The sequence below is a fragment of the Pleurodeles waltl genome, chromosome 6, assembly GCF_031143425.1.
Source record: "Pleurodeles waltl isolate 20211129_DDA chromosome 6, aPleWal1.hap1.20221129, whole genome shotgun sequence".
NCBI lineage: Eukaryota > Metazoa > Chordata > Amphibia > Caudata > Salamandridae > Pleurodeles > Pleurodeles waltl.
In genome coordinates, this window is record NC_090445.1 from 1,137,010,157 (window position 1) to 1,137,023,759 (window position 13,603).

Consider the following 13,603-nt stretch of genomic DNA (forward strand, 5'->3'; position numbering starts at 1 on the left):
AATCCTAAAGGCAAGCACCACTCGAAGATCTTTCAATAGAAGAGGAATAGCTAATTAAGCTTTTATCATTTAACCTGTAGAATCGTAACAGTTAAAGTGTCTTTAGTATAATTGAAACTTTCATTCCTGCTAGCCAGGAAATTTTGCATCTAACAGCAATGAAATAGTTATGGAGCATGCTGAAGGACAAGTGTCATCAGTTTAAGAATTGTGACACCGGACTGGAGAATTGACTTTAACGTTTAGATGTTTAGTAGAGTTTTACTAGCCTTCTGCAGTTTGGGAATACGGATGAAAATTCTCAAGAGAGAATCATGAACAGATTTCACAGATGCTGGTAATAACCTGTCCGCACCCTTGTAAGTATGAACCAGAACCGCTTTTTTTCTGTTCGAGCCTTCGCTCTATGCGCTTCATGTGTTTACTTTTACCACTCTGGAGCTTACTTCTGTATTCCTGCTTTTCGGTCAGATATATAGAAAACTAGGCACTTGATTTTCTCACCCTTCCGCATTTCAGTATTTATCATGTTTTATATCGGATTCCGGTTGTTGGGATTCATAGAATGTTTAAGAAGGCATTTAAGTCATAATTCCAGTTTCCTCAAACTCAGTAAATGTTGGCAAAGAAAATACCAGCCAATCCACATATTGGAGGATTTGTGAAAAAAATACAAAATCCAACATTTTGACTAGAGATAATGTTGAGTAAATAGACTGAGGCTCAGCCTCCCATCAAGCTCTGAGTGGTGGACTCTCTCTGGTGGAGTTCAAGATCCCTAGACGTTAGCACAGGGGAGAAAACGTCCCATCTGTTAAGTTGATAAAATTATAAAGACATTGTCCAGATAGATCATGGTGTCCCACAATACACATTCCTTATGAAATCTAGAATGTTTTTAAGTAGACAGGGCACTGGGTACTGTTTTGTACAGTTAAATGTAACGCAGCAATCAATGTTAGTAAACTAGAAAGAGTAGGGACAAGGAGACCATAATTGTTCGGTTGTAGTGAGTCTAGGTGAATAGTGGAATACTGGGAGTGAATCCAGGCAGCTCTTCCATAGGAGTAGCTTGCACGGAGCAAGGAAATGTCTCACCACTTCCGAAATAAAAATAAGTAAACTGACAGGTTTAGTAAGGATAAGTAAGCACTCTTAGGTGCACTTTCGGCCAACCTCTCTAGCTCCCTTTTTATAGTACTGCTGCAGGACATTCGGAGCACAACGGTGCTTCTAGGGCGAGGTGATGTAAATGTATTTACCCCTGCAGTTATTTCTCTTGTGCTTCAGGTTTTATGGGTCATATACTGTGCCATTCCCCTTTCTGGTCTTTTCTTGCATCATGATGGCTGTAGCTTTATTGCTGTGCACTAATTTGATCGCCAGTCTCATCAAATTTCGACAGGTTGTCATGCAAAGTGGTTCTTTGTTGAAATAAATGACATTTTATGTTTACTGAGGCTCAGTTTCTGAATTTCTGTTTTTATATCAGATTGGTCCGCACTTGCCTAAAGCTGCATTCTGTAACATGCTGAAGGAGAACGAGGTGCTGCACCGACTGAACCTCCAGAGCTGCTCTGAGTGGCTGACTGACCGGGAGCTTCTTCCTGTTGTGGGCCAAAACCATCACCTCCTGAGCATCAACTTGAACAACTGTCTTCTTCTGAGCCGCCAGTCGCTGGTGGCCATATGTCTAAGCTGTCCGCACCTTCAAAACATTTCTATGGCCCACTGTGAGTGGGTGGATGGCCTTTCTTTGCGCAGCCTAGCCGACCACTGCAAGGACTTAAACTCGATTGATGTGACTGCATGTCGGCAGCTGAAGGATGAGGTAGTGTGCTACTTGGCACAAAACAGTTGCAAGCTAAGATCCCTCTCCCTCGCAGTGAATGCCAACATTACAGACGTTGCAGTGCATGAAGTAGCCAAATGCTGCAGGGATCTGGAACATCTAGATCTGACTGGTTGCCTAAGGGTCAAGAATGAATCTATCAGGTACCTCGCAATGGAGTGTTTCTCATTGACCAGGGATAGAATTACAACCACTGCACTGTTATTACTACTGCTACTTGCTGTTTTCACATTCACTAGCCCTTGCAAACGAGAACTAGCTACATGTAAATTACACCACTGCAGGCCTAACCTAGTCATATGATGGGTTTATGAAATAGCATGTTGTGTACCTGGACAGCCCTGGCTATCTGCAGTTGAATTCCTTTAGCTCCCAGGTAGTGCAAGTATACTAGCTTACCATCTGAACTGGGGAAATCAGACAGGTGGTGTCCTCCATTAATCGTTGCCAAACTCACCTGAAAGGGAATCATGTTAAGAACCAACATTACCAGCCAGGGACCACTGTTCATTTCTTAGGTTCCCCTCACTCGTTCCCAAAAGGCAGCACACACAACAAATCTGTACTGGTATTTATAAGGTTTTATTTGAAGCCATGCTAGTGCAGAGGCTACGTACAATTACAGTACCAAATATCACAAGTGCTGTGGCTCTATATAACTCCCTTTCCGCCTGAGTCCCTGCAAATAAGAATTAGTACTGATTAGTCTGTCCTTGAGAGGGGTGCAGTACATCCTCACATATCGGTCTGATGAAGGCAGGCTGCTGTGTCACAGCAAGGCCAGTCTCTGTCTTTGAGAAACCAGCTTGTTAGCCAGTGTCCCTGATTGTGGAAAAACGAGCTTCCTGGATTCTTAAATGCGCAGTTAAGCCTGAGAGAGCTGAAGCAGCGCAGTTTTTACTGTTATCAGAGCTGTTGCACAAACATGTTCCCGTGATTCATGGTATAGTGTTTGAAAAATCATACGGGAATTCCTACCTCATTTTTTCATATAGGGGACCACTAGACCTATGCCAAAATACTGCACATTCTATAAAAATATAAACTGAAAGGACACTATTATAATACATAATACATGTTTTACATTTTGTTATATGATATTGAACATAAATGAAGTGAAAGTCAATAAAAGGAAGAATCGCTTACAATAAATAATCATGGGCCTTAAGCCATAAGCAATTGGTGGGGTTTTACTAGATACTGGGCACCTTAGCAAACAGTGTGTAGGCATTCGACAAGCAGATTCATGTGTGCATTCAAGCATTTTCGGATTCATCACATTTTCAGTTAGATAAAATATTTGTGATGGCTTCCATCACTTTGGTCAACATTTAAAAAATGCACAAAAATACTTTTGTAGTATTTATTTCACAATTGCAAGATAATGCAGGAAATAGAATGTATGTATGTATGCCAAAATGTATAAAGCGCATTCCTACTCAATAGAGCGTCGAAGCGCTAGTAGGAGAGAGCGTAAAATAAAAGTCGCAATAAAGGGCACTACCCAGAGAAAGAAAGAAATATAAAATAGACAAAATAGAAAGAGAAGAAAAAAAGAAAAACCGAACACAGGTCATAAACCACCAGAATGTCTGAGACAGTAATGTACTGTGAATGGTCAATACCTACAAATCCCCTCCACAGCCCAACTTTCTTCAATGAAAGAAATTCTTTACAGTAGGGACCTTACAAGTCTAATTGTGTTGTCCATTCTGTAGTTGTAAACAGAGCTTCAGATTCAGGGCTACATTCATAACTTTCCCCACGTGTTGGCCAACACAAGATGAGATATTTGTCTGTTAATCTGGAATTCCACACTTGATACTAGAACGATGGTTTAGAGCAGGGTCTTCTCTGCTTCTATGCAAAGTATTGTCCATTTAACCTATACGTTTTTATGTGTTTGTGCATGATCCATGACTGCAGCTGAATGATTGATCTGTACAGAGTCTATTTCTGCGAGAAATAAGTTTTAATATTCATAGGCTAAAGAGCAGGGTGGCTACATGCAGGATTTAAGAAAAATATCTTATCTACACTCCCCAGTATATCAAATATCGAAGAAGTGGCTAAAACGAGAACACAAGGCATACAGCGATCCCATTGTTTATTAAAAGCTTTGGCATTACCTTGTATGCGAGTAGGTGAAAGTGGGAAGCTGCACATAGGTTAATCATAGTGATTTAGGAAAAGAGTATTCCCCTTTCTTCCCTGAAATAAAGCAGCTGTTGATAACTGCATGTACACAACATCTCAAACCTGAAATCGAGTATTCAACACCAAAGTGTTTAGGCCTCAGTTATGGCAGCAGTTAGTCTGGTGACACTTCTAGTTTCCTCTTAGGGGTTTTGTCACTCCTGAACATTGTAAGGGAGAAATTAACCTCACAAGAGGCATTCCGCATATCAGTTCTGTTCTTCTGACATAGGAACCACCCACCCTGAAGCCCAGTCTTTACCTAACCTCAACAGCGGCACTGAGAGGAAAGCCAACTTGAATTCTCTGTAGTGGAGTTTTCAAGATTGTAGAAAATCTGCAAGAACCCTGTACCTGAAAATGCTTATCCTTCATTTTTGGGGTGCTTGGCCACTCATTCTAGGGACCCAGTCCTTAGATAGGACAGGTCACCAAATGTTTTTTGTAATTTGTAGTTTTTTTTTAATTCTTGAAATGCTCTAGTCAAACTGTTCTCATATAGGTGACCAAGGGCCAGATGTATGAAAGCATTTTGCATTCGCAAACAGTGCGAATGCCCGTTTGCGAATGCAAAATGCCATTTCAGAATGTATGAAATACATTCTGAATGCAATTTTAAGGAATCGCTAAAATAGCAATTCTTTAAAATTGCGACCCTGTTTAGAGAGTCGCAAATTGTGACTCTCTAAATTAGAAATCTCAAATAAGGATTCCTTATTTGCGATTTCTTAGCACATGTATGAAGCCATTCCTAAATGCGATTTTGGCATTTAGAAATCGCTAATTACCACAAAGTTGAACTTGGTGGTAACCATGTGCAAAATTTAAAAATGCATTTAAAATGCATTTTTAAAATGTACATGTAAAGCACACATGCCCTTTCGGCATGTGTGCACCTTACATGTTCCCCCAAAAACTTTTGGGGTGCAGCAGGGGGGGCCTTAGCCCCCCAGCACCCTGGGATTTTGCATTTCCAAAATTGCGATTTCTGGTTCAGAAATCGCAATTTTGGAAATGCAAAAAATTCGCAGATATGGGCCAACAGGCCCATAGCTGCGAATGGGGCCGGTATCGCAATTTGCGAATCGGTAATAGCATTTGCGATTTTTAAGAAATCGCTATTACCGATTCGCAAATGTGATACATGGCACTTTGCGAGTCGGAAATAGCGATTTCTTAAAAATCGCTATTTCCAAATCGCAAACGGCCGTGATGATACTTCTGGCCCCAAATGTTCAGATTACTTCCCATTCCCATATCTTTAGTCTTTGTCTTCAGTCTATTCCACTGAGCCAGGGTACGTGGATGATTGGTAAGTTCAGAGCATATGAATCATTTGAATTGGCATTTTCAGCTATCTGCCCCTGCAGTGTAGGGAATTGGTTAGAATCAGTGTTTGTTTTTAGTCAGATATTTTGGTCTGATGAATAAGTTCAGTGTAACACATCTGTAAAGAAATGGACCTGAACATTACTTGTTTCTAGGAAGGGTACATCACAGAGCTGTTTAGCATTCTGTAGGAAGCTGGCTGTGTATATACTATATCAAAATGAGATATAGTGTCCACAGAGTCCAGGAGTTCCCCTGGAGGCTTAACAGAGGCAATAATACATAACACTAATGCTCCAATTGTGGCAGTGTGGTCGAGCAGTTAGGCTTATCAGAGGGTAGTATCAAGCATTTGTTGTACACACAGAAGCAATAAGTGAAAACACACACTCAATGACTTAACTCCAGGCCAATAGGTTTTTTAAACAAAAATATTGTTTTGTTAATTTATTCTTAAAACCACAAGATTCATTTAGCAGGTAAGTACATTAAATGAAAGGTTCTTTGCATAGGAATACTTAGGACTTTGAATATAATCAATATCGTACAGTTTTCTTTAACATGGCAAAAAGCTATTTTAAAAGTGGACACTGCAATTTTCAACAGTTCCTGGGGGAGGTAAGTAAAGTACAGTTTCTGAGGTAAGTACCACATTTACAGTTTCAGTCTCCGGGGCATAGGTATCCCACCATTGGGGGTTCAAGGTAACCCCAAACACCCAGCAATAGCAACACAGGGCCGGTCAGGTGCAGATGTCAAACAGGAGCCGAAATAAGGTGGGTGCCTATGGAGACGGGGTACTGTGGTTCCAGTCTGCTTGCAGGTAAGTACCCGCGTTGTCGGAGGGCAAACCATGGGGGTGTGGAGGAGTACTGGAGGGGCCCCAAGTAGGCACAAAACCCACACCCTCAGCAGCACGGGGGCGGCTGGGTGCAGTGTTCATACAGGACGTCGGGTTCTCAATAGAACTCTATGGAGGGACCCGGGGGTCACTTAAGTGCTGCAGGCCGGGCGCAGTGGGGCCTCTCGGGCAAGCCACTGACTGGGCAAGGGTGAGGGCCACCTGCTGGTCATTGCTGCACTGATGGTTGGTGTCTCACGGGCCTGGGGGCTGCGGGTGCATTGCTTCCTCAGGAATCTGATTTCTTCGTCCCGGGCAGTCGCGGTCGGGGGGGGTCCTAGGAATTCCCTCTGCAGGAGAAGTCATGGGGGTGCAGAGAGGTCAGCCCAGGTTGGACACGTTGTCGGAGTTGTCTGGGGGTCCACTCTGGATAGTTGGTTTCTCTGGACACAGGCCAGGGGCGTCGGGTGCAGGGTAGTTGGACTCACACTTCTGGAGTGAGGTGAGAGTCCCTTTAAAGTTGGTTGCTTGGTCTTTTCTTTGGACAGGTCTGCTGTCCACAGGAGTTTCTTGGTTCTCGGTGAGGCAGGCAGTCCCCTGGCGGCTTTTCAGGGGGTCACTGATCCTGCAGGACGTGTTGCTTCTTTTCTTGCAGCTTTTCGAAGTAGGAGTCGGGCCGGTACGGCTGGGGCCGAGTCATTTGGTGTCTCCTTCTCTTCTCTGTGGGATTTTCAGCTCAGCAGTCCTTCGTTCTTGAGGTCATCAGGAATCTGCTGATCTGGGTTCAGGGTCGCCCCTAAATACTAAATTTAGGGGTGTGTTAGGGTCAGGGGGCAGTAGCCCAAGGCTTCTGTCCCTGAGACTGGCTACACCCTCCTTTTTACCACTCCCTCTGGGGAGAGGGGCACATCCCTATCCTTATTGGTCCTATATCTCCAAAGGAAGATGGAGGGTTTCTCAAGGAGGGGGTCACTTCAGCTCTGGTCACCTTAGGGGTGGACCTGGCTGGAGGGGTGACTCCTCCTTGTTTTTCTGATTATCCCTCAGGACTTGCTGTCAAAAGTGGGGGCTTGTCCAGGGGGCGGGCATCTCCACTGGCTGGAGTGTCTTGGGGGCATTGTAATACCAGGCCTGAGCCTTTGAGGCTCACTGCCAGGTGTTAGTTCCTGCAGGGGGGAGGTGTGAAGCACCTCCACCCAGTGCAGGCTTTGTTTCTGGCCCCAGAGAGCACAAAGACTCTCACGCAAGGGGGTCAGAAACTCGTCTCTCAGTGGCAGGCTGACACAGACCAGTCAGTCCTGCACGGGTTGGGTAAAATACAGGGGGCATCTGTAAGATGCCCTCTGTGTGCATTTTTTAATAAATCCAACACTGGCATCAGTGTGGGTTTACTATTCTGAGAAGTTTGATACCAAACCTCCCAGTATTCAGTGTAGATATTATGGAACTGTGAAGTTCGTTTTGATAAACTCCCAGACCATATACTTAATATGGCCAGACTTACAATGTCTAAAATTGGACTTAGACACTGTAGGGGCATATTGATCATGCAGCTATGCCCTCACCTGTGGTATAGTGCACTCTGCCTTAGGGATTTAAGGCCTGCTAGAGGGGTGGTGTACCTATGCCACAAGCAGTGTTTTGTGTGCATGGTACCCTGGGGGGGATGCCATGTCGACTTTGCCTTTTTCTCCACACCAACACACACAATCTGCAATGGCAGTGTGCATGTGTTAGGCGAGTGGTCCCTTAGGGTGGCACAACACATGCTGATGCCCTTAGGGACCTTCCTTGGTCACAGGTCCCTTAGTACCACTAGTACCTTTTACAAGGGACTTATCTGTGTGCCAGTGGTGGAAACAATGGTACATTTTTAGTGAAAGAACCCTGGTGCTGGAGCCTGGTTAGAAGGGTCCCAGCACACTCTGTCAAGTCAGCATCAATATCAGGCAAAAAGTGGAGGGGGTAACTGCAATAAGGAGCCATTTTCCTACACACTCCCATTGTAACTTTGCTGCTGAGTTATTCAGTTTGAATTCAGTTAAACCCCAAACCAACCACTGACGTCTGCAGTCAGAGCTTATGTATGGCCACTCTGTGCCTGTAGTTATCCCAAAACATTGTTAATAGCATGCTGTTTATCTCTTTAAATAACCTGTTCGGCAACTTCATGGGTAGAAAAAAAAAATATATATATATATATGTTCGATGGCATGTGTAGCTGCAGATACACATGCTGTGCACATTCCGCCATCTGGTTTTGGGCTCGGAGTGTTACAAGTTGTTTTTCTTCAAAGAAGTCTTTTCGAGTAACGAGACCGAGGGACTCCTCCCATTTCGGCTCCATTGCGCATGGGCGTCAACTCCATTTTAGATTGTTTTTTTTCCGCCATCGGGTTCGGACGTGTTCCTTTTCGCTCCGTGTTTCGGGTCGGAAAGCTAGTTAGAATCTCGGAAAAATCATCGGTATTGTTTGCGTTAGTTATCGGGTTAGTTACAACAGATCGACACCGACTTTTGAAGAGCTCCGGTGGCCCTTCGGGGTTTTTTCGATCCCCGGTCGGGGCCTGGTCGGCCCGGCCACGTGTCTCTTCAAGGCTGATGGAACGGACCCAATTCCGCTTCTGCCCAAAATGCCATAACAAGTATCCATATACATATCAGCATCTGGTCTGTAACTTGTGTTTGTCGCCGGAACACAAGGAAGATACTTGTGAAGCCTGTCGAGCGTTTCGGTCCAGGAAGACACTAAGAGACCGAAGAGCAAGGAGACTGCAAATGGCGTCGGCGCCGACAGGACAAGAGCGTTTCGAGGAGGAGGAGGAAGAAACATTCTCCATCCAGGAATCAGACTCGGATGAGATCGATCCCGAAGAAACGCCGAAAACCGTGAGTAAGACGTCGAAACACAAAACTCACAAAGAAACCACTAAAGCCCAGGGGACGCCACCGCCAACAGGCCATGGCTTAACCCGAAAAATAGGTGACCGATCATCAGCACCGAAAAAGGGCACGCTGGTGGCGAAGTCATCCGACTCCGGTCGAGATACCGCCACACAGCAATCTCGGGCCCGAGATAGTGGCTCCGAGCAGGTTCGGCACCGAGATAGCGGCACCGAAATGGGTCGCACCGAGAGACCACGACGCCGAAAGTAAAGAAGGTTTCGTCGGAACCGAAAAAAGCAGCCGAAAAGGTTTTGATACCGAAACATCCAGACTCTGAACCGAAAACAAGTTCCTACACTGAGGAACAAGGACTGTCCACACAAATGAAGACACATAGATTTGGACAGGAATTGGAAACAATAGAGCCAGACTATACACAAAGAAGGCTCCATATCCAAAAAGAAACAGGGAAGATCAGTACTCTCCCTCCGATTAAAATGAAACGCAAACTTGCCTTCCAAGAAAAAGACAAGCAGCCACAGGCAAAGGTGGCTAAACAAGTAACCCCGCCACCATCTCCACAATGCTCTCCGCAACCATCACCGGTAGCCACTCCACCAATGATGCAATCCCCAACTCCTACAGGAATGAGTCCAGATGACCCTGACGCATGGGACCTTTATGACGCACCAGTGTCGGATAATAGTCCTGAATGTTATCCAGCTAGACCGTCGCCACCAGAGGATAGTACAGCCTACGCACAGGTGGTGTCAAGAGCAGCGGCATTTCATAATGTCAGCCTGCATGCTGAGCCCATTGAAGCCGACTTTCTTTTTAACACACTGTCGTCCACACACAGCCAGTATCAAAGTCTTCCTATGCTACCCGGAATGCTAAAACACTCCAAACAAGTGTTTGAAGAGCCTGTAAAAGGAAGGGCCATTACTCCAAGAGTGGAGAAAAAATATAAACCGCCACCAACAGACCCCGTGTACATCACACAACAGCTAACACCGGACTCAGTTGTAGTAGGGGCAGCGCGCAAGAGAGCGAACTCACATACTTCAGGAGAAGCACCACCTCCAGATAAAGAAAGTCGAAAATTCGACGCAGCAGGCAAGAGGGTGGCGGCACAGGCAGCAAACCAGTGGCGTATTGCCAATTCACAGGCTTTGTTGGCCAGATACGATAGGGCCCATTGGGACGAAATGCAACATTTTATAGAACATTTGCCCAAGGAGTTCCAAAAGAGAGCGCAGCAAGTAGTAGAAGAAGGACAGAGTCTCTCCAACAATCAGATACGGTCAGCAATGGATGCTGCAGACACAGCTGCTAGAACTGTCAACACAGCAGTAACAATAAGGAGACATGCATGGCTGCGTACATCAGGATTTAAACCAGAAATACAGCAAGCTGTGCTGAATATGCCATTCAACGGACAGCAGTTGGTTGGGCCGGAGGTGGACACTGCGATCCAAAAACTTAAGAAAGACACTGACACGGCCAAAGCCATGGGCGCACTCTACTCCCCACAGAGCAGAGGCACATTTCGAAAAACACAGTTTAGAGGGGGGTTTCGAGGACAAAGCACAGAACCCACAACCTCACAAACAAGACCCACTTACCAGAGCCAGTATCAGCGGGAAGTTTTCGGGGACAATATAGAGGGGGACAATTCCAAAAGAATAGAGGGAAGTTCCAAAGTCCCAAAACTCCTCAAAACAAGCAGTGACTTCCAAGTCACAAATCCCCAACACATAACATCTGTGGGGGGGAGACTAACCAAGTTTTACAAACATTGGGAGGAAATAACAACAGACACTTGGGTCCTAGCAATTATCCAGCATGGTTATTGCATAGAATTTCTCAAATTCCCTCCAAACGTCCCACCGAAAACACACAAAATGTCAAAACAACATATAGATCTTCTAGGACTAGAAGTTCAGGCATTGCTACAAAAAGAAGCAATAGAATTAGTACCAAACCAACAGAAAGGGACAGGGGTTTACTCTCTGTACTTTCTCATACCCCAAAAAGACAAGAGTCTGAGACCTATACTAGATCTCAGAACATTAAATACATACATCAAATCAGATCACTTTCACATGGTGACATTACAGGACATAATCCCACTGCTCAAACAACAAGACTACATGACAACACTAGACCTAAAGGATGCATATTTCCATATACCGATACATCCTTCACACAGAAAGTACCTAAGGTTTGTTTTCCAAGGGGTACATTACCAGTTCAAGGTGTTGCCATTCGGAATAACAACTGCGCCAAGATTGTTTTCCAAAATGCCTGGCAGTAGTAGCTGCACATATCAGAAGGCAGCAAATACATGTGTTCCCGTACCTAGATGATTGGTTAATCAAAACCAACACGCTAAAACGGTGTTCACAACACACGAAGTACGTCATAGAAATCCTCCACAATCTAGGTTTCTCAATCAACTACACAAAGTCACACCTTCTGCCGTGTCAAACACAGTAATACTTAGGGGCGACAATCAACACAGCAAAAGGGATTGCCACTCCAAGCCCACAAAGGGTTCAAGCATTTCACAATGTAATAAAGACCATGTATCCAAAACAAAAGATACAAGTCAAAATGGTGATGAAACTACTCGGCATGATGTCCTCATGCATAGCCATTGTCCCGAACGCAAGGTGGTCACAAGCACAGGGTCAGCTTCTAGATCTGGTGTTGATAGACCGCCAAACATACACCTCGCTTCAATGGTGGAACAGTATAAATTTAAACCAAGGGCGGCCTTTCCAAGACCCAGTGCCACAATATGTAATAACAACAGATGCCTCCATGATAGGGTGGGGAGCACACCTCAATCAACACAGCATCCAAGGTCAATGGGACACTCAGCAAAAACAGTTTCACATCAATCACTTAGAACTATTGGCAGCATTTCTAGCGCTAAAAGCCTTTCAACCAATAATAAGCCACAAACACATTCTTGTCAAAACAGACAACATGACAACAATGTATTACCTAAACAAACAGGGAGGGACACATTCAACACAGTTGTGTCTCCTGACACAAAAAATATGGCATTGGGCGATTCACAACCACATTCGCCTAACAGCACAATTTATTCCAGGAATTCAGAACCAGTTAGCAGACAATCTCTCTCGGGATCACCAACAGATCCACAAATGGGAGATTCACCCCCAAATACTAAACAAATACTTCCAGAATTGGGGAACACCACAAATAGATCTATTTGCAACAAAGGAAAACGCAAAATGCCGAAACTTCGCATTCAAGGTAACCACAAGATCAGTCTCAGGGCAATGCGTTATGGATGAGCTGGTCAGGGATATTTGCTTACGCTTTTCCCCCTCTCCCACTCCTTCCATATCTGGTAAACAAATTGAGTCAAAACAAACTCAGACTCATACTGATAGCGCCAACATGGGCAAGACAACCTTGGTACACAACACTACTAGACCTCCCTGTAGTGCCTCATGTCAAACTACCAAACAGACCAGATCTGTTAACACAAAAACAAACAACAGATCAGACATCCAAATCCAGCATCACTGAATCTAGCAATTTGGCTCCTGAAGTCCTAGAATTCGGACACTTAGACCTTACACAGGAATGTATGGAGGTCATAAAACAAGCTAGAAAACCTACCACTAGACATTGCTATGCAAATAAGTGGAAAAGGTTTGTTTATTACTGCCATAATAATCAAATTCAACCCTTACACGCATCTGCCAAAGACATCGTAAGATACTTACTACATTTGCAAAAGTCAAAGCTAGCTTTCTCTTCCATAAAGATACATCTTACCGCAATTTCAGCTTACCTGCAAATTACGCATTCAACTTCACTATTTAGGATACCAGTCATAAAAGCGTTTATGGAAGGACTAAAGAGAATTATACCACCAAGAACACCACCAGTTCCTTCATGGAACCTCAACATTGTCTTAACACGACTCATGGGTCCACCTTTTGAGCCCATGCACTCTTGTGAAATACAATACTTAACATGGAAAGTTGCATTTTTAATTGCCATCACATCTCTAAGAAGAGTGAGTGAAATTCAAGCATTTACCATACAAGAACCATTTATTCAAATACACAAGCATAAAGTAGTTCTACGGACAAATCCAATTTTTTTACCAAAAGTTATATCACCGTTCCACTTGAATCAAACAGTAGAATTACCAGTGTTCTTCCCACAGCCAGACTCTGTAGCTGAAAGAGCACTACATACATTAGACATCAAAAGAGCGTTAATGTACTACATTTACAGAACAAAACGAATTCGAAAAACAAAACAATTATTTATTGCTTTCCAAAAACCTCATGCAGGTAATCCAATTTCTAAACAAGGCATTGCTAGATGGATAGTTAAGTGTATTCAAACCTGCTATCTTAAAGCAAAAAGAGAACTGCCTATTACACCAAAGGCACACTCAACCAGAAAGAAAGGTGCTACCATGGCCTTTCTAGGAAATATTCCAA

General features: G+C 44.1%; 1 protein-coding gene across 1 annotated transcript in view; it reads left to right on the forward strand.

Moving 5' to 3' along the window:
- FBXL15 (F-box and leucine rich repeat protein 15) overlaps positions 1-13,603 on the forward strand; it is a 55,127-nt gene that overhangs the window by 22,615 nt on the left and 18,909 nt on the right. The window contains exon 3 of the mRNA XM_069240343.1: positions 1,493-1,995. Coding sequence (XP_069096444.1) covers positions 1,493-1,995 — 503 coding nt within the window. The remainder of the gene's footprint in view (positions 1-1,492; positions 1,996-13,603) is intronic.